We start from the raw sequence: 22,457 nt of genomic DNA on the forward strand, positions 1-22,457 counted from the left end.
GACCTTTGACTCCCAAGCCCGGGCTCTTTCCACTGAGTCACGCTGCTTCTCTATTATTATTATTATTATTATTGACGGCATTTATTAAGCGCTGACTACGCGCAAAGCACTGTTCTAAGCACCGGGGAGGTTACAAGGCGATCGGGTTGTCCCACGGGAGGCTCCCAGTCTTCACCCCCATTTTCCCGATGAGGTCACTGAGGCCCAGAGAAGTGAAGTGACTGGCCCGAAGTCCCCCAGCTGACCGTCGGCGGAGCCGGGATTAGAACCCGTGACCTCTGACTCCCAAGCTGGGTCTCTTCCCGCTGAGCCACGCCGCTTCTCTACTGTGGGGGGGGGCCCGTCTGGCTGGGAGCCCCCGGGCACTGTACTGGGCGCCTCGGGGGGGTGGGGGGGGGGCGTCGGTGTCGCTTCCCACCAGGCTTTCCCGTGCAGGCGACGTCGGCGCTGGACACGTCCACGGAGCGAGCCATCCAGGCCTCCCTGGCAGCCGTCTGCGCCCAGCGGACCACCATCGTGGTGGCCCACCGGTACCCGTTCCCTCCTACTTACTGAGCGCTTCCGCTGTGCGGAATAACCGGGATTGCCACTGGACTGGCAGTAATACTAATAATTATACTAATAATAATTAACAATAATACTAATAACGTCGGTGGGCGACGTCGGCGCTGGACACGTCCGCGGAGCGAGCCACCCAGGCCTCCCTGGCGGCCATCTGCGCCCAGCGGACCGGTACCCGTTCCCTCCTACTTACTGAGCGCTTCCGCTGTGCGGAATAACCGGGATTGCCACTGGACTGGCAGTAACACTAATAATTATACTAATTATACTACTAATAATTAACAATAATACTAATAGCGTCGGTGGGCGACGTCGGCGCTGGACACGTCCACGGAGCGAGCCACCCAGGCCTCCCTGGCGGCCGTCTGCGCCCAGCGGACCGGTACCCGTTCCCTCCTACTTACTGAGCGCTTCCGCTGTGCGGAATAACCGGGATTGCCACTGGACTGGCAGTAATACTAATAATTATACTAATTATACTAATAATAATTAACAATAATACTAATAACGTCGGTGGGCGACGTCGGCGCTGGACACATCCGCGGAGCGAGCCACCCAGGCCTCCCTGGCGGCCGTCTGCGCCCAGCGGACTGGTACCCGTTCTCCCTCCTACTTACTGAGCGCTTCCGCTGTGCGGAATAACCGGGATTGCCACTGGACTGGCAGTAACACTAATAATTATACTAATTATACTACTAATAATTAACAATAATACTAATAGCGTCGGTGGGCGACGTCGGCGCTGGACACGTCCGCAGAGCGAGCCACCCAGGCCTCCCTGGCGGCCGTCCGCGCCCAGCGGACCACCATCGTGGTGGCCCACCGGTACCCGTTCCCTCCTACTTACTGAGCGCTTCCGCTGTGCGGAATAACCGGGATTGCCACTGGACTGGCAGTAACACTAATACTAATAATTATACTAATATGCTAATAATAGTTAACAATGATACTAATAGCGTCGGTGTTCGCGGAGCACTGTTCTAAGTGCCCGGCGGGTAATACTAATACTAATAATACTAATAATTATACTAATATGCTAATAATAGTTAACAATGATACTAATAGCGTGGGTGTTCGCGGAGCGCTCACGCCGCGCCGAGCGCTGTTCGAAGCGCCCGGCGGGTAATACTAATACTACTAATACTCATAATTATACTAATATGCTAATAATAGTTAACAATGATACTAATAGCGTCGTTCGCGGAGCGCTGTTCTAAGTGCCTGGCGGGTAATACTAATAATACTAATAATTATACTAATATGCTAATGATAGTTAACAATGATACTAATAGCGTCGGCGTTCGCGGAGCGCTCACGCCGCGCCGAGCGCTGTTCGAAGTGCCCGGTGGGTAATACTAATAATACTAATAATTATACTAATATGCTAATAATAGTTAACAATGATACTAATAGCGTCGTTCGCGGAGCGCTGTTCTAAGTGCCCGGCGGGTAATACTAATATTAATAATACTAATAATTATACTAATATGCTAATAATAGTTAACAATGATACTAATAGCGTCGGCGTTCGCAGAGCGCTCACGCCGCGCCGAGAGCTGTCCTAAGCATCCGGCGGGTAATACTACTAATACTAATAATTATACTAATATGCTAATGATAGTTAACAATGATACTAATAGCGTGGGCGTTCGCGGAGCGCTCACGCCGCGCCGAGCGCTGTCCTAAGCGCCCGGCGGGAGCCAAGGTGTCCGTCCCTCCGTCCGCAGGCTGTCCACCGTGGTCCACGCCGACCAGATCCTGGTGCTCGACGAGGGCCGCATCGTGGAGCGCGGCCGGTGAGGGAACTCTATTCTGGGTTGGACACCTTGGATTTTCCCTCTACTCCTTCACCTCACAAGACAGCTCTAGGGGCTGCACGATGGCCCCCTCCAGTGAGATGAGGGACACACGAGAAAAGCAAAGGCATGGATTCGGGAGAAAAATCAGATAGATAATAACAATAAGAAGAAGAAGAATTGTGGTATTTGTTGAGCATTTACTATATGCTAGGAACTGTAGTAAGTGCTGAGGTAGATATAAGTAAATCAGGTTGGACACAGTCTCTGTCCCACATGGGGCTTGCAGTCTACATCCCCATTTTCCAGATAAGGTAACTAATCAATCAATCAATCAATCAATCGTATTTATTGAGCGCTTACTATGTGCAGAGCACTGTACTAAGCGCTTGGGAAGTACAAATTGGCATCACATAGAGACAGTCCCTACCCAACAGTGGGCTCACAGTCTAAAAGGGGGAGACAGAGAACAGAACCAAACATACCAACAAAATAAAATAAGTAGGATAGAAATGTACAAGTAAAATAAATAAATAAATAGATAAATAGAGTAATAAATATGTACAACCATATATACAGGTGCTGTGGGGAAGGGAAGGAGGTAAGACGGGAGGATGGAGAGGGGGACGAGGGGGAGAGGAAAGAAGGGGCTCAGTCTGGGAAGGCCTCCTGGAGGAGGTGAGCTCTCAGCAGGGCCTTAGACACAGACTAAGACTAAGACACGGACAAGTGAAGTGACTTACCCAAGGTCACAAAGCAGATTTGTGGCAGAGTTAGAATTGGAACCCAGCTCCTTCTGATCCCAAGGCCCATGCTGTATCCATTAGGCCACACTCAGATCCCTTGACCCTCAACACAAGCACTGTATCGCCTCTCTTCTGTCCAGCTGTTCCTAGCATGTGTCTTATATAAAAGCCTTAGGTGAGTGAAAGCCAAATAAATTCAGATTTGAGCCTGGATCAGGCCCTGGATATTCAGACCCCAGAATACCAGATTCGCTTACTTACCTAGGAGCAGGAAACAGCAGCTCAGGAAATTGGGATTTCAGAGGACCTTATATATAGTTGTCATGTTTGTACATATTTTTTACTCTATTTATTTATTTATTTATTTTGTTTGTACATATTTTTTACTCTATTTTATTTGTACCTATCTATTCTATTTATTTTATTTTGTTAGTATGTTTGGTTTTGTTCTCTGTCTCCCCCTGTTAGACCGTGAGCCCACTGTTGGGTAGGGACTGTCTCTAGATGTTGCCAATTTGTTCTTCCCAAGCGCTTAGCACAGTGCTCTGCACAGAGTAAGCGCTCAATAAATACGATTGATGATGATGATGATGAGGGCCGGGGGGCCGGGGGGCGGCCGGGGCCGGGGGCCGGGGGCCACAGCGTGGCCCCTGACCCCCGCCGCCGTCTCCCCCAGGCACCAGGCTCTGCTGGCGCGGGGAGGCGTCTACGCCGACATGTGGCGGCTTCAACAGCGGGCGCAGGGCGAGGCCCAGGACGGCCGGTGACGGACGCCGGGGCGCTTCCCCCAGCCCCCCCGGACGGCGGGACGGCGTTGGGGGGCGGTGAGCGGAATAAAGGTCCTTGAAGCGAGGCGCGGGGCCTGCTTAGTACACTGCTCGGCGGCACACGGTGAGCGCTCAATAAGTAGCACCGACTGACCGGGGCCCCTGAAGGGATGCCCGGCGGGAGGGTGGGTGAGGGTGGCGACCGCCCCGTCCCCTTGTCCCCCTTCCCCAGCCTCAGTGGAAACAGCCCGGGCTTTGGAGTCAGGAGGTCGCAGGTTTGAATCCCGGCTCCGCCACTTGTCAGCTGGGTGACTTGGGGCGAGTCACTTCACTCCTCCGGGCCTCAGTGACCTCATCTGGAAAATGGGGATGACCCACGGGGGACAACCTGATCACCTTGTATCTCCCCCAGCGCTTAGGACAGTGCTTGGCACATAGTAAGCGCTTAACAAATACCAACACTATTATCATCATCATCAATCGTATTTATTGAGCGCTTACTGTGCGCAGAGCACTGTACTAAGCGCTTGGGAAGTACAAGTTGGCAACATCTAGAGACGGTCCCTACCCAACAGTGGGCTCACAGTCTAAAAGGGGGAGACAGAGAACAAATTATTACCGGCCCAGCGGCTCGGGCCCAAGGCCCAGAACGGCGCTCAGAACAGTCCTTTTTTTTAGGACGGTATTTGTTAGGCGCTTACTACGTGCCAAGCACTGTTCTAAGCGCTGGGGGGCTACAAGGTGATCAGGTTGTCCCACGGGGGGCTCACAGTCTTCATCCCCATTTTCCAGATGAGGGAACTGAGGCCCAGAGAAGTGAAGCGACTTGCCCAAAGTCACCCAGCTGATAAGTGGCGGAGCTGAGATTTGAACCCATGACCTCTGACTCCAAAGCCCCGGGCTGTTTCCACTGAGCCACGCTGCTTCTCCTTGGAAAGTCAGAGGTCAACAGAGGTCAACAGAACAGTCAGAGGTCACAGGTTCAAATTCCGACTCCGCCGCATGTCTGCTGGGTGACCTTGGGCAAGGCACTTCACTTCTCTGGGCCTCAGTTCCCTCATCTGGAAAATGGGGATTAAGACTGTGAGCCCCCCGTGGGACAACTTGATCACCTTGTATTCCCCCTCAGCACTTAGAACAGTGCTCTGCACATAGTAAACGCTTAACAAATGCCATTATTATTATTATTATTATTATTATTAAGAGCTTACTTAACAACTTCAGCGCTTACTTAAGCGCTTAGTACAGTGCTCTGCACACAGTGAGCGCTCAATAAATATGATTGATGATGATGATTGATTGATTAACAAGAGAAGCAGCGTGGCTCAGTGGAAAGAGCCCGGGCTTTGGAGTGTGAGCCCGCTGTTGGGTAGGGACCGTCTCTAGATGTTGCCAACTTGGACTTCCCAAGCGCTTAGTACAGTGCTCTGCACACAGTAAGCGCTCAATAATAATAATAATAATAATGATGGCATTTATTAAGCGCTTACTATGGGCAAAGCGCCGTTCTAAGCGCTGGGGAGGTTACAAGGTGACCAGGTTGTCCCCCGGGGGGCTCCCAGTCTTCATCCCCATTTTCCAGATGAGGGAACTGAGGCCCAGAGAAGTGAAGTGACTCGCCCAAAGTCACCCAGCTGACAATTGGCGGAGCCGGGGTTTGAACCCATGACCTGTGGCTCCAAAGCCCGGGCTCTTCCCACTGAGCCACGCTGCTTCTCTAATCGTATCAATTAAATACGATTGAATGAAAGGGGGCATGGGTTCGAATGCCGCCTCCATCACCTGTCTGCTCTGTGACCCCGGGCAAGTCACTTCTCTGAGCCTCAGGGACCTCATCTGTCGAATCAATCAATCAATCGTATTTATTGAGCGCTTACTGTGTGCAGAGCACTGGACTAAGCGCTTGGGAAGTCCAAGTTGGCAACATAGAGAGACGGTCCCTACCCAACAGCGGGCTCACAGGCTAGAAAGTGGGCCGAATGGGGATGAAGACGTGTTCAGTGGAAAGAGCCCGGGCTTTGGAGTCCGAGGTCCTGGGTTCAAATCCCGGCTCTGCCAATTGTCAGCTGTGTGACTTTGGGCAAGTCACTTCACTTCTCTGGGCCTCAGTGACCTCATCTGGAAAATGGGGATGAAGACTGGGACCCCCCCGTGGGACAACCTGATCACCTTGTAACCTCCCCAGAGCTTCTAGACTGTGAGCCCGCTGTTGGGTAGGGGCTTGCCAACTTGTCCTTCCCAAGCGCTTAGTCCAGTGCTCTGCACACAGTAAGCGCTCAATAAATACGACTGATTGATTAGAACGGTGCTTTGCACATAGGAAGCGCTTAATGCCATTATTAATAATAAGAATAAATTATCATTTTCATTAATGATAATAATAAGTATCACAAATATAATTATATCATATTATCATTATCATTAATATCATCATTAATATAATTATCATTATGAAATAATGAAAAAGATAATAATAAATGCCATCATTATTATTAGCAATAATAATGATGGCATTTATTAAGCGCTTACTATGTGCAAAAAGCACCGTTCTAAGCACTGGGAAGGTTACCAGGTGATCAGGTTGTCCCCCGGGGGGCTCCCAGTCTTCATCCCCATTTTCCAGATGAGGTCACTGAGGCCCAGAGAAGTGAAGCCACCTGCCCAAAGTCACCCAGCCGACAGTTGGCGGGGCTGGGATTCGAACCCAGGACCCCCTGGCTCCAAAGCCCCGGGCTCTTTCCACTGAGCCCCGCGGCTTCTCTAAGACTGGGAGCCGCCGTGTGGGACCACCCCATCCCCTTGTATCCCCCCCAGCAGTGCTTGGCATAGAGTAAGCGCTTAACAAATGCCATCATTATTATTATTATTATTATTAATGACAAATACCGTCGTCATCATTAGTTTTAGAAGCAGCAGCGGTAGAAATGTTTTATTGGCGACCCCCATTTCTTCTTCTCCTCCTCCTCCTCCTCCTCCTCCTCCTGCATAGAGTAAGTGCTTAACAAATGCCATCATTATTATTATTATTATTAATGACAAATACCGTCATCATTATTAGTTTTAGAAGCAGCAGCGGCAGAAATGTTTTATTCTCCACCCCGGGGGTCGGGGGGGCGACCCCCATTTCTTCTTCTCCTCCTCCTCCTCCTCCTGCATAGAGTAAGCGCTTAACAAATGCCATCATTATTATTATTATTATTAATGACAAATACCGTCGTCATTATTAGTTTTAGAAGCAGCAGCGGTAGAAATGTTTTATTCTCCACCCCGGGGGTCGGGGGGCGACCCCCATTTCTCCTCCTCCTCCTCCTCCTCCTCCTGCATAGAGTAAGTGCTTAACAAATGCCACCATTATCATTATTATTATTATTAATGACAAATACCATCGTCGTTATTAGTTTTAGAAGCAGCAGCGGCAGAAATGTTTTATTCTCCACCCCGGGGGTCGGGGGGCGACCCCCGTTTCTTCTTCTTCTCCTCCTCCTCTTCCTCCTCCTCCTCCTGCTGCGGGGGTCTCCGGCTCCTCCGGCGGGCCCCCCGCCCGCCCCTAGCACAGGCTGCAGCCGGTCGGCTTCGCCCCCCGGCCCTCGGCCTGCAAGGGAGGGAACGGGGGGTCAGGGCGGGGGGTAAACCGAGGCAGGGAGGATGCACCGGACGCCCCCCTCCTCCTCACCTGCGAACGCCGCTCCTCCTCTTCGCTGGCGGCCAGGGCCCGGGCCAGGGCGAGGTCGTCCTCCTCCTGGGCGCTGGGGTCGAAAGGCTCCCCTCCGTCACGGCCCCCCCCTCCATCCCGCCCCCCAAAACGGGGTCCAGAGGAGCGGCGCGGCCCAGGGGGGAAGAGCGTGGACTTGGGAGTCCGGGGTCGCGGGTTCGGATCCCGCTGGGTGACTTTGGGCAAGCCACTTCGCTTCTCTGGGCCTCCGTTCCCTCATCTGGAACAGGGGGATGAAGACTGGAAGCCCCCCACCGTGGGACAACCTCCCCCAGCGCTTAGAACAGTGCTTGGCACATAGTAAGCGCTTAATAAATGCTATTATTATTATTATTATTATTATTATTACCTTCGACTGGGGGTGGTCCACCGGGCGGCCTCCGCCAAGGATAACTCCAGAGCCCGCTGCAGGGCCTCGTCCTCGCTCTGCACCCAAAGGGAAGACGGGGAGGGGGCCACGCGGGGCTCACCCTCGCCTCTCCCTGTCCGCCCTGCCTCAGTTTCCCCCCAAGACCCCCCCCCCCCCCCCGACTCACCAGTCCGTTCTGCAGAGCCAGGGCGGGGTGGGGCGGAGGGGCGCCCATCCTGGGACGGGAGACGGGCGTCGTGATGAGGGGCGGGCGCTGCGCTGAGCGCTGCCAAGCGCGGGATGGGCCTGTGCCCGCGGAGGGGCTCACGAGCCTCGGGAGGAGGGGCGCGTCCCCCGCTCCGCGGATGGGGAAACTGAGGCCCGGAGAAGGGCCCCTCCCCATCCCCCCCCGCCTCACCTCCTTCCCCTCCCCACCGCACCTATATATACGTTTGTACAGATTTATTACTCTATTTTACTTGTAACATATTTATTCTATTTTATTTGGTTTATATGTTTCCTTCCCCTCCCCACAGCACCTGAATAGATACGTATATATATATATATATATATATATATATATATATATATATATATATATATATATGTACAGATTTATTACTCTATTTTACTTGTACATATTTACTATTCTATTTATTTTATTTGGTTTATATGTTCCCCTCCCCACAGCACCTGCATACACACACACACACACACACACACACATATACGTGTGTGTGTGTGTGTGTATATATATGTTTGTACAGATTTATTACTCTATTTTACTTGTACATATTTACTATTCTATTTATTTTATTTGGTTTATATGTTTCCTTCCCCTCCCCACAGCACCTGTAAATATATATATATATATGTATGTATGTATGTATATGTATGTATGTGTGTATATATATATATATATGTTTGTACAGATTTATTACTCTATTTTACTTGTACATATTTACTATTCTGTTTATTTTATTTGGTTTATATGTTTCCTTCCCCTCCCCACAGCACCTATATATATACATATATATATATATATGTGTACTATATATATGTATATATGTGTGTACACACATATATGTTTGTACAGATTTATTACTCTATTTTACTTGTACATATTAATTCTATTTATTTTATTTGGTTTATAGGTTTCCTTCCCCTCCCCACAGCACCTGTATATATGTGTGTGTGTATATATATATATATATATATATATATATATATCCTTCCCCTCCCCACAGCACCTGTATATATATATATATATATATATATATATATATATATATATATGTTTGTACTGATTTATTACTCTACTTGTACGTACTAATTCTATTTATTTTATTTGGTTTATGTGTTTTGTTTTGTTGTCTGTCTCCCCCTGGTTTATGTGTTTTATGTGTTTATGTGTTTTGTTTTGTTGTCTAGCCTCTGAGCCCGCTGTTGGGTAGGGACCGTCTATGTTGCCAACTTGTGCTTCCCAAGCGCTTAGTACAGTGCTCTGCACCCAGTAAGCGCTCAATAAATACGACTGACTGAATGAATGATTGAGCGCTGACTCTGTGCTCTGGACAGCACTGGACTGAGTGCTTGGGAGAGGACAGCCATTCATTCATTCATTCAATCGTATTTATTGAGCGCTTACTGGGTGCAGGTGAGAAGCGGACCAACGTCCCCTGCCCACGAGGAGCTGACAGTCTCGAGGGGGAGACAGTCTAGAAATCAATAATAATCGTTGGGTAGGGACCGACTCTATCTGTTGCCGATTTGTCCTTCCCAAGCGCTTAGTCCAGTGCTCTGCACACAGTAAGCGCTCAATAAATATGATTGATTGATTGATTGATTGATTGCCTCCTTCCCCTCCCCACAGCACCTGCATATATGTATATATGTTTGTACGGATTTATTACTCTATTTATTGATTTATTTTACTTGTACATATCTATTCTACTTATTTAATTCTGTTAATATGTTTGGTTTTGTTGTCTGTCTCCCCCTTCTAGCCTGTGAGCCCACTGTTGGGTAGGGACCATCTCTACATGTTGCCAACTTGGACTTCCCAAGCGCTTAGTCCAGTGCTCTGCACCCAGTAAGCGCTCAATAAATATGATTGATTGATTGATTACCTCCTTCCCCTCCCCACAGCACCTGTATATATGTTTGTACGGATTTATTACTCTATTGATTTATTTTACTTGTACATATTTCCACAGCACCTGTATATATGTATATATGTATGTTTGTACGGATTTATTACTCTATTTTACTTGTACATATTTATTCTACTTATTTTATTTTGTTAATATGCTTTGTTTTGTTGCCTGTCTCCCCCTTCTAGCCTGTGAGCCCGCTGTCGGGTAGGGACAGTCTCTAGATGTTGCCAACGTGGACTTCCCAAGCGCTTAGTCCAGTGCTCTGCACCCAGTAAGCGCTCAATAAATACGACTGATTTATTGATTACCTCCTTCCCCTCCCCACAGCACCTGCATATATGTATATACGGATTTATTACTCTATTGATTTATTTTACTTGTACATATTTATTCTACTTATTTTATTCTGTTAATATGCTTTGTTTTGTTGTCCGTCTCCCCCTTCTAGCCTGTGAGCCCGCTGTCGGGTAGGGACCGGCTCTAGATGTTGCCAACTTGGACTCCCCAAGCGCTTAGTCCAGTGCTCTGCACCCAGTAAGCGCTCAATAAATACGATTGAATGAATGAATGGAGGTACCTGGAAGGAGTCGGGATTGGCGTTCCGATTCTGCCCCCTTCCCGGGCCGGAGCCGGGGGGTCCGGGAAGAGGCCCTGGGCCCTAGGAATGGCAGCCACTCTGTCAGAGACACACAAAGAGGGAGAGAGAGAGAGACGGGGGGAAAGGATGCCCCCCCAAAACCAATCAATCAATCGCATTTATTGAGCGCTTACTGTGTGCAGAGCACTGTACTAAGCGCTTGGGAAGTCCAAGTTGGCAACATCTAGAGACAGTCCCTACCCAACAGTGGGCTCACAGTCTAAAAGAGTGGGCTCACAGTCTGAAAGAGTGGGCTCACAGTCTAAAACCAGTCATTCATTCATTCAGTCATATTTATTGAGCGCTTACTGTGTGCAGAGCACTGGACTAAGCGCTTGGGAAGTCCAAGTTGGCAACATATAAAAACGGTCCCTACCCAACAGTGGGCTCACAGTCTAAAAGAGTGGGCTCACAGTCTAAAAGAGTGGGCTCACAGTCTAAAACCAGTCATTCATTCATTCAGTTGTATTTATTGAGCGCTTACTGTGTGCAGAGCACTGGACTAAGCGCTTGGGAAGTCCAAGTTGGCAACATATAGAGACAGTGCCTACCCAACAGTGGGCTCACAGTCTAAAAGACTGGGCTCACAGTCTAAAAGAGTGGGCTCACAGTCTAAAACCAGCCATTCATTCATTCAGTCGTATTTATTGAGCGCTTACTGTGTGCAGAGCACTGGACTAAGCGCTTGGGAAGTCCAAGTTGGCAACATATAGAGACAGTGCCTACCCAACAGTGGGCTCACAGTCTAAAAGAGTGGGCTCACAGTCTAAAACCAGCCATTCATTCATTCAGTCGTATTTATTGAGCGCTTACTGTGTGCACAGCACTGTACTAAGCGCTTGGGAAGGACAGCCAGCCACCCCAATCTCCGCCCGGCCCCATCGGCCGGGAGGTGGGCACCCAATCCCCGGGAGGTGACGGGATTTCTTTGGCTTGGAAGGGGCAGGAAGGCTGGCTCAAGTGAGAAGAAGAAGAAGAAGAAAAATCGTGGTATTTGCTAAACGCTCGGCACACAGTAAGCGCTCAATAAATACGATCGAAGTACGATTGAATGAGGCGTGCCCTCAGTGCTCGGCACACAGTCAGCGCTCCATCAATACGACTGAATGAATGAATGAACAACCTGATCACCTTGTATCCTCCCCAGTTCCCAAGCGCTTAGTCCAGTGCTCTGCACACAGTAGGCGCTCAATAAATACGACCGAATGAATGAATGTTGGGTAGGGACCGTCTCCATATGCCGCCACCTTGGACTTCCCAAGCGCTTAGTCCAGTGCTCTGCACCCAGTAAGCGCTCAATAAATACGACTGAATGAATGAATGAACAACCTGATCACCTTGTATCCTCCCCAGTTCCCAAGCGCTTAGTCCAGTGCTCTGCACACAATAGGCGCTCAATAAACACGATTGAATGAATGAATGTTGGGTAGGGACCGTCTCCATATGCTGCCACCTTGGACTTCCCAAGCGCTTAGTCCAGTGCTCTGCACACAGTAAGTGCTCAATAAATACGACTGAATGAATGAATGAACAACCTGATCACCTTGTATCCTCCCCAGTTCCCAAGCGCTTAGTCCAGTGCTCTGCACACAGTAGGCGCTCAATAAACACGATTGAATGAATGAATGTTGGGTAGGGACCGTCTCCATATGCTGCCACCTTGTCCTTCCCAAGCGCTTAGTCCAGTGCTCTGCACACAGTAAGTGCTCAATAAATACGACTGAATGAATGAACAACCTGATCACCTTGTATCCTCCCCAGTTCCCAAGCGCTTAGTCCAGTGCTCTGCACACAGTAAGCGCTCAATAAATACGACTGAATGAATGACTACTACTACTCGGGAATGAATGAGCGACGCCGGTGGGTGGTGGCGGGGCGGGGGTTAGCGCTTGGTCCAGTGCTGTGCACACAGTAAGCGCTCAATAAATACAACCGAATGAATGAATGTTGGGTAGGGACCGTCTCCATATGCTGCCACCTTGTCCTTCCCAAGCGCTTAGTCCAGTGCTCTGCACACAGTAAGCGCTCAATAAATACGACTGAATGAATGAATGTTGGGTAGGGACTGTCTCCATATGCCGCCACCTTGACCTTCCCAAGCGCTTAGTCCAGTGCTCTGCACCCAGTAAGCGCTCCATCAATACGACTGAATGAATGAATGAATAACCTGATCACCTTGTATCCTCCCCAGTTCCCAAGCGCTTAGTCCAGTGCTCTGCACACAGTAAGCGCTCAATAAATACGACTGAATGAATGACTACTACTACTCGGGAATGAATGAGCGACGCCGGTGGGTGGTGGCGGGGCGGGGGTTAGCGCTTGGTCCAGTGCTCTGCACACAGTAAGTAAGCGCTCAATAAATACAACCGAATGAATGAATGTTGGGTAGGGACCGTCTCCATATGCTGCCACCTTGTCCTTCCCAAGCGCTTAGTCCAGTGCTCTGCACACAGCGCTCCATCAGTACGATTGAATGAATGAATGAACAACCTGATCACCTTGTATCCCCCCAAGTTCCCAAGCGCTTAGTCCAGTGCTCTGCACACAGTAAGCGCTCAATAAATACGACCGAATGAATGAATGTTGGGTAGGGACCGTCTCCATATGCCGCCACCTTGGACTTCCCAAGCGCTTAGTCCAGTGCTCTGCACCCAGTCAGCGCTCCATCAATACGATTGAATGAATGAATGAACAACCTGATCACCTTGTATCCTCCGCAGTTCCCAAGCGCTTAGTCCAGTGCTCTGCACACAGTAAGCGCTCAATAAATACGACTGAATGAATGAATAATATAATTACTCGGGAATGAATAAGCGACGCCGGTGGGTGGTGGCAGGGTGGGGGTTAGCGCTTGGTCCAGTGCTCTGCACACAGTAAGCGCTCAATAAATACGATTGAATGAATGACTAATACTACTCGGGGATGAATGAACGAGGACTGTGGGTGGTGGCGGGGCGGGGGTTAGCGCTTGGTCCAGTGCTCTGCACACAGTAAGCGCTCAATAAATACGACTGAATGAATGACTACTACTACTCGGGAATGAATGAGCGATGCCGGTGGGTGGTGGCGGGGCAGGGGTTAGCGCTTGGTCCAGTGCTCTGCACACAGTAAGCGCTCACTCAATACGACTGAATGAATGACTACTCGTACTCAGGAATGAATGAACGACGACTGTGGGTGGTCTGCACATAGTAAGCGCTCAGTAAATACGATTGAAATATGACTGATGACTGAATGAATGACTATTACTACTCGGGAATGAATGAACGACGACTGTGGGTGGTGGCGGGGCGGGGGTTAGCGCTTGGTCCAGTGCTCTGCACACAGTAGGCGCTCAATAAATACGATTGAATGAATGACTACTACTACTCGGGAATGAATGAATGATGCCGGTGGGCAGCGGGGCGGGGGTTACCGTGCGTCCCGGCCCTCCTCCCCGGGGCAGGCGTGGTCCAACGGGTGGCGATGCCTGAGGCAGAAGTTGCGCCCGCAGCCCTGGCACGTCAGCTCCATCATCTCGCGCTGGCGGCAGCCGGCCCGCCCGCATCGCTTGGTGAAGATCTGGTGCCCGCGGCGGGGAGATGGGGGGAAAAGGGGGCGTCCGCCCGTCACCCACCCGGCCCCTGCCCGGCGTGCCCACCCTTGTGCCCGCCCGTCCGTCCTATGCCCACCTTCCGCTTGCGCTGGGCCGGGTCGGAGCGGCAGTCCCGGTCGATGTGGTCCCCCACGGCCCGGTCCGGCGGCTCCCCCCGCGCCCCGGGCACGGGCATGTTGCACAGTGGGCACACCGGCACCTGGACGTCCTAATAAGAATAAAAATGGCATTTGTCAATCAATCAATCGTACCGATTGAGCGCTTACTGTGTGCAGAGCACTGGACTAAGCGCTTGAATAAATATTCTATTTATGGACGTCCTAATAAGAATAATAATAATGGCGGCATTTGCCAATCAATCAATCGTACTGATTGAGCACTTACTGTGTGCAGAGCACTGGACTAAGCGCTTGAATAAATATTCTATTTATGGACGTCCTAATAAGAATAATAACAACATTTGTCAATCAATCAGTCGTACTGATTGAGCGCCTACTGTGTGCAGAGCACTGGAGTAAGCGCTTGAATAAATATTCTATTTATGGATGTCCTAATAAGAATAATAATAATGGCGGCATTTGTCAATCAATCAATCGTACTGACTGAGTGCTTACTGTGTGCAGAGCACTGGACTAAGCGCTTGACTAAATATTCTATTTATGGACGTCCTAATAAGAATAATAATGGCATTTGTCAATCAATCAATCGTACCAATTGAGCGCTTACTGTGTGCAGAGCACTGGAGTAAGCGCTTGAATAAATATTCTATTTATGGACGTCCTAATAAGAATAATAATAATGGTGGCATTTGTCAATCAATCAGTCGTACCGATTGAGCGCTTACTGTGTGCAGAGCACTGGACTAAGCGCTTGACTAAATATTCTATTTATGGACGTCCTAATAATAATAATAATGGCATTTGTCAATCAATCAATCATACCGATTGAGCGCTTACTGTGTGCAGAGCACTGGACTAAGCCCTTGAATAAATATTCTATTTATGGACGTCCTAATAATAATAATGGCATTTGTCAATCAATCAATTGTACTGACTCAGCGCTTACTGTGTGCAGAGCACTGGACTAAGCGCTTGAATAAATATGCTATTTATGGACGTCCTAATAAGAATAATAATGGCATTTGTCAATCAATCAATTGTACCGATTGAGCGCTTACTGTGTGCAGAGCACTGGACTAAGCGCTTGACTAAATATTCTATTTATGGACGTCCTAATAAGAATAATAATGGCATTTGTCAATCAATCAATCGTACTGATTGAGCGCTTACTGTGTGCAGAGCACTGGACTAAGCGCTTGACTAAATATTCTATTTATGGACATCCTAATAAGAATAATAATAGCATTTGTCAATCAATCAATCGTACCGATTGAGCGCTTACTGTGTGCAGAGCACTGGACTAAGCACTTGAATAAATATTCTATTTATGGACGTCCTAATAAGAATAATAATGGCAGTTGTCAATCAATGAATCGCTTGAATAAATATTCTATTTATGGATGTCCTAATAAGAATAAGAATAATGGTGGCATTTGTCAATCAATCAGTCATACCGATTGAGCGCTTACTGTGTGCAGAGCACTGGACTAAGCGCTTGACTAAATATTCTATTTATGGACGTCCTAATAATAATAATAATAATGGCGGCATTTGTCAATCAATCAATCGTACTGATTGAGCACTTACTGTGTGCAGAGCACTGGACTAAGCGCTTGACTAAATATTCTATTTATGGACGTCCTAATAAGAACAATGATAATGGCGGCATTTGCCAATCAATCGTACCGATTGAGCGCTTACTGTGTGCAGAGCACTGGGCTAAGCGCTTGACTAAATATTCTATTTATGGACGTCCTAATGAGATTAATAATGGCATTTGTCAATCAATCAAAATAAGAATAATAATGGCATTTGTCAATCAATCGTACCGATTGAGCACTTACTGTGTGCAGAGAACTGGACTAAGCGCTTGAATAAATGTTCTATTTATGGACGTCCTAATAAGAATAATAATAGCATTTGTCAATCAATCAGTCATACCGATTGAGCGCTTACTGTGTGCAGAGCACTGGACTAAGCGCTTGACTAAATATTCTATTTATGGACGTCCTAATAAGAACAATAATAATGGCGGCATTTGCCAATCAATCAATCGTACCGATTGAGCGCTTACTGTGTGCAGAGCACTGGACTAAGCGCTTGACTAAATATTCTATTTATGGACGTCCTAATGAGATTAATAATGGCATTTGTCAATCAATCAAAATAAGAATAATAATGGCATTTGTCAATCAATCAATCGTACCGATTGAGCACTTACTGTGTGCAGAGAACTGGACTAAGCGCTTGAATAAATGTTCTATTTATGGACGTCCTAATAAGAATAATAATAGCATTTGTCAATCAATCAGTCGTACCGATTGAGCGCTTACTGTGTGCAGAGCACTGGACTAAGCGCTTGAATAAATATTCTATTTATGGACGTCCTAATAAGAACAATAATAATGGCGGCATTTGTCAATCAATCAATCGTACTGATTGAGCGCTTACTGTGTGCAGAGCACTGGACTAAGCGCTTGACTAAATATTCTATTTATGGACGTCCTAATAAGAATAATAATGGCATTTGTCAATCAATCAATCATACCGATTGAGCGCTTACTGTGTGCAGAGCACTGGACTAAGCCCTTGAATAAATATTCTATTTATGGACGTCCTAATAATAATCATAATAATGGCATTTGTCAATCAATCAATTGTACTGACTCAGCGCTTACTGTGTGCAGAGCACTGGACTAAGCACTTGAATAAATATGCTATTTATGGAAGTCCTAATAAGAATAATAATGGCATTTGTCAATCAATCAATCGTACCGATTGAGCGCTTACTGTGTGCAGAGCACTGGACTAAGTGCTTGACTAAATATTCTATTTATGGACGTCCTAATAAGAATAATAATGGCATTTGTCAATCAATCAATCGTACTGACTGAGCGCTTACTGTGTGTAGAGCACTGGACTAAGCGCTTGACTAAATATTCTATTTATGGACATCCTAATAAGAATAATAATGGCATTTGTCAATCAATCGTACCGATTGAGCGCTTACTGTGTGCAGAGCACTGGACTAAGCGCTTGAATAAATATTCTATTTATGGACGTCCTAATGATGAGATTAATAGTGGCATTTGTCAATCAATCAAAATAAGAATAATAATGGCATTTGTCAATCAATCAGTCATACCGATTGAGCGCTTACTGTGTGCAGAGCACTGGACTAAGCGCTTGAATAAATATGCTATTTATGGACGTCCTAATAATAATAATAATGGCATTTGTCAATCTATCAATTATACCAATTGAGTGCTTCCTGTGTGCAGAGCACTGGACTAAGCACTTGAATAAATATTCTATTTATGGACGTCCTAATAATAATAATAATGGCATTTGTCAATCAATCAATCATACCGATTGAGCGCTTACTGTGTGCAGAGCACTGGACTAAGCGCTTGAATAAATACTCTATTTATGGACGTCCTAATAAGAATAATACTAATGGCGGCATTTGTCAATCAATCAATCGTACTGATTGAGCGCTTACTGTGTGCAGAGCACTGGACTAAGCGCTTGAATAAATATTCCATTTATGGACGTCCTAATAAGAATAATAATGGCATTTGTCAATCAATCAATCATACTGATTGAGCGCTTACTGTGTGCAGAGCACTGGACTAAGCGCTTGAATAAATATTCTATTTATGGACATCCTAATAATAATAATAATGGCATTTGTCAATCAATCAATCGTACTGACTGAGCGCTCATTGTGTGCAGAGCACTGGACTAAGCGCTTGCATAAATATTCTATTTATGGACGTCCTAATAATAATAATAATGGCATTTGTCAATCAATCAATCATACCGATTGAGCGCTCACTGTGTGCAGAGCACTGGACTAACCGCTTGAATAAATACCCTATTTATTTTATTTGGTTAGTATGTTTGGTTTTGTTGTCCGTCTCCCCCTTTTATCATCATCAATCGTATTTACTGAGCGCTTACTGTGTGCAGAGCACTGTACTAAGCGCTTGGGAAGGCCAAATTGACTGACTTTTGACTTTTAGACTGTGAGCCCGCTGTTGGGGAGGGACCGTCTCTAGATGTTGCCAGCTTGGACTTCCCAAGCGCAGAGTAAGCGCTCAATCAATACGATTGATTGATTATTATTATTATTATTGCCAAGCACTTTTAGTCCACTGCTCTGCACACAGTAAGCGCTCAATAAATACGATTATTATTATTATTATTCTTGCCAAGCGCTTAGTCCAGTGCTCTGCACACAGTAAGCGCTCAATAAATACGATTGATTGATTGATTGATTGATTGGGAAGTACAAGTTGGCAACATCTAGAGACGGTCCCGACCCGACAGCGGGCTCACAGTCTAAAAGTCTAAAAGCGCTTACTATGTGCAAAGAACTGTTCTTCTAGACCGTGAGCCCGCTGTTGGGAAGGGATCGTCTCTATATGTTGCCAACTTGGACTTCCCAAGCGCTTAGTACAGTGCTCTGCACACAGTAAGTGCTCAGTACATACGATTGATATTGATTATTATCATTATTATTGCCAAGCGCTTAGTCCAGTGCTCTGCACACAGTAAGCGCTCAATAAATACAATTGATTGATTATTATTATTATTGCCAAGCACTTAGTACAGTGCTCTACACACAGTAAGCGCTCAATCAATACAATTGATTGATTATTATTATTGCCAAGCGCTTAGTCCAGTGCTCTGCACATAGTAAGCACTCAATAAATACGATTGATTGATTATTATTATTATTGCCAAGCACTTAGTCCAGTGCTCTGCACACAGTAAGCACTCAATACAATTGATTGATTATTATTATTATTATTATTATTGCCAAGCGCTTAGTACAGTGCTCTGCACACAGTAAGCGCTCAATAAATACAACTGATTGATTATTATTATCATTATTATTATTATTATTATTATTATTATTGCCAAGCGCTTAGTCCAGTGCTCTGCACAAAGTAAGCGCTCAATAAATACAATTGATTGATTATTATTATTGCCAAGCGCTTAGTACAGTGCTCTGCACACAGTAAGCGCTCAATAAATACGATTGATTATTATTATTATTATTATTGCCAAGCACTTAGTCCAGTGCTCTGCACACAGTAAACGCTCAATAAATACGATTGATTGATCATTATTATTATTATTGCCAAGCGCTTAGTACAGTGCTCTGCACACAGTAAGCACTCAATAAATACGATTGATTGATTGATTGATTGGTCTAAGCACTGGAGGCTGGGTGACTGGGCAGTCCGTTCACTTCTCCGTGCCTCAGTGGCCTCATCTGTCAAAGGGGGATGAAAACTGTGAGTCCCCCGTGGCACAACCTCATCACCCTATATCCCCCCAGCGCTTAGAACAGTGCTTTGCACATCGTAAGCACTTCACAAATGCCATCATTATTATTACTATTATTATTCTCTGGGCCTCAGTTCCCTCATCTGTAAAATGGGGATGAAGAGTGTGAGCCCCCCGTGGGACAACCTGATCACCTTGTAACCTCCCCAGAGCTTAGAACAGTGCTTGGCACATCGTAAGCGCTTCACAAAAGCCATTATTATTATTATTATTATTATTATTATTATTCTCTGTGCCTCAGTTCCCTCATCTGTAAAATGGGGATGAAGACTGTGAGCCCCACCGTGGGACCACCTCATCACCTTGTATCCCCCACCCCGGGGCTTAGAACAGCGCTTTGCACATCGTAAGCGCTTAACAAATGCCATCATCATTATTATTATTCTATAGGCCTCAGTGCCCTCATCTGTCAAATGGGGATGAAGACTGTGAGCCCCCCATGGGACAACCTCATCACCTTGTATCCCCCCCAGCGCTTAGAACAGGGCTTTGCACATCGTAAGCGCTTAACAAATGCCATTATTATTATTATTATTATTCTCTGGGCCTCAGTGACCTCATCTGTAAAATGGGGATGAAGACTGTGAGCCCCACGGGGGACAACCTGATCACCTTGTATCCCCCCCAGCGCTTGGAACGGTGCTTGGCACATAGTGAGCGCTTAACAAATGCCATCACTATTATTATTACAGATAGGGAATAATGGAGGCCCAGGACAGTGAAGTGACTCGCCCAAGGCCACACAGCAGACAAGTGGCGGAGCCGGGATTAGAACCCATGTCCTCTGACTCCGAAGCCCGGGCACTACCCATTAGAGAAGCAGCATGGGCTCAGTGGAAAGAGCTAGGGCTTTGGAGTCAGAGGTCATGGGTTCGAATCCCGGCTCCGCCACTTGTCAGCTGTGTGACTTCAGGCAAGTCACTTGACTTCTCTGTGCCTCAGTTACTTCATCTGCAAAATGGGGATTAAGTCTGTGAGCCCCATGTGGGACAACTTGATTACCTTGTAACCTCCCCAGCACTTAGAACAGTGCTTTGCATATAGTAAGCGCTTAATAAATGCCATTATTATCATTATTATCATCATCATTATTAATATTATTATTATTATTATAATACCCCACGGCCCAACCGTCGCCCCGGCCCCCTCCCCAAGCCCGCCCCCTTCCCGAACCACGTGTCCATCTCCTCCTCTAATACTAATAATCAATCAATTGTATTTATTGAGCATTTACTGTGTGCAGAGCACTGTACTACGCGCTTGGGAAGCACAAGTTGTCAACATATAATAATAATAATATAATAACATAATAATAATAATAATGATGGCATTTGTTAAGCGCTTCCTATGTGCAAAGCACTGCTCTAAGCGCTGGGGAGGTTACAAGGTGATCGGGTTGTCCCACGTGGGGCTCCCAGTCTTCATCCCCATTTTCCAGATGAGGGAACTGAGGCCCAGAGAAGAGAAGTGACTTGCCCAAATTCACCCAGCTGACAAGTGGTGGAGCCGGGATTTGAACCCATGACCTCTTACTCCAAAGCCCGGGCTCTTTTCCACTGAGCCACGCTGCTTCTCTAATACTAATAATAATGATGGTATTTGTTAAGCGCTTACTATGTGCAAAGCACTGCTCTAAGCGCTGGGGAGGTTACAGGGTGATCAGGTTGTCCCACGTGGGGCTCCCAGTCTTCATCCCCATTTTCCAGATGAGGGAACTGAGGCCCAGAGAAGAGAAGTGACTTGCCCAAATTCACCCAGCTGACAAGTGGCGGAGCCGGGATTTGAACCCATGACCTCTGACTCCAAAGCCCGGGCTCTTTTCCACTGAGCCACGCTGCTTCTCTAATACTAATAATAATGATGGTATTTGTTAAGCGCTTACTATGTGCAAAGCACTGCTCTAAGCGCTGGGGAGGTTACAAGGAGATCAGGTTGTCCCACGGGGGGCTCACAGGCTTCATCCCCATTTTACGGATGAGGGAACTGAGGCCCAGAGAAGTGAAGTGACTTGCCCAAAGTCACCCAGCTGACAAGTGGCGGAGCCGGGATTTGAACCCATGACCTCGGACTCCAAAGCCCGGGCTCTTTTCCACTGAGCCACGCTGCTTCTCTAATACTAATAATGATGATGGTATTTGTTAAGCGCTTACCATGTGCCAAGCACTGTTCTAAGCACTGAGGTAGATACAGGGTCATCAGGTTGTCCCACCTAGATTGTCAGCTTGTTGTGGGAAGTGAATATAATATAATATAACATAATATAATATGATATAATACAATATAATTAATATAATATAATATAATGTAAGATAATAATATAATATAATGTAATATGTAATGCAATATAATGTAATATAATGTGATATAATATATAATATGATATAATATAACATAATATAATTAACATAATACAATATAATGTAATATAATATAATAATATAATATAATGTAATATGGAATGTAATATAATGTAATATAATATAATGTGATATAATATAATATAATATAATATAATATAATATAATATAGGGAAGCAGCGTGGCTCAGCAGAAAGAGCCCGGGCTTTCAAGTCAGAGGTCATGGGTTCAAATCCCGGCTCTGCCACTTGTCAGCTGGGTGACTTTGGGCCAGTCAACTTCACTTCTCTGGGCCTCAGTTCCC

The 22,457-nt window shown here is 46.6% G+C and overlaps 2 protein-coding genes across 2 annotated transcripts in view; one reads left to right on the forward strand and one right to left on the reverse strand.

The window, feature by feature from the left end:
• Positions 1–4,027, forward strand: part of ABCB6 (ATP binding cassette subfamily B member 6 (Langereis blood group)) — a 64,735-nt gene extending 60,708 nt beyond the window's left edge. The window contains exons 18-20 of the mRNA XM_038743267.1: positions 436–530; positions 2,289–2,357; positions 3,780–4,027. Of these exons, the coding sequence (XP_038599195.1) occupies positions 436–530; positions 2,289–2,357; positions 3,780–3,870 (255 nt within the window). The 3' untranslated portion in view covers positions 3,871–4,027. The remainder of the gene's footprint in view (positions 1–435; positions 531–2,288; positions 2,358–3,779) is intronic.
• Positions 4,028–7,264: 3,237 nt separating this feature from the next.
• The window catches only part of ZFAND2B (zinc finger AN1-type containing 2B), a 30,084-nt gene continuing 14,891 nt past the window's right edge, over positions 7,265–22,457 (reverse strand). Inside the window, exons 3-9 of the mRNA XM_038746752.1 lie at positions 14,396–14,527; positions 14,140–14,285; positions 10,665–10,763; positions 8,119–8,167; positions 7,932–8,008; positions 7,544–7,616; positions 7,265–7,462 (exon numbers count right to left, since the gene is read on the reverse strand). Coding sequence (XP_038602680.1) covers positions 7,418–7,462; positions 7,544–7,616; positions 7,932–8,008; positions 8,119–8,167; positions 10,665–10,763; positions 14,140–14,285; positions 14,396–14,527 — 621 coding nt within the window. The 3' untranslated portion in view covers positions 7,265–7,417. The remainder of the gene's footprint in view (positions 7,463–7,543; positions 7,617–7,931; positions 8,009–8,118; positions 8,168–10,664; positions 10,764–14,139; positions 14,286–14,395; positions 14,528–22,457) is intronic.

This window comes from Tachyglossus aculeatus, chromosome 1 (genome assembly GCF_015852505.1).
Source record: "Tachyglossus aculeatus isolate mTacAcu1 chromosome 1, mTacAcu1.pri, whole genome shotgun sequence".
Taxonomy (NCBI): Eukaryota; Metazoa; Chordata; class Mammalia; order Monotremata; family Tachyglossidae; genus Tachyglossus; species Tachyglossus aculeatus.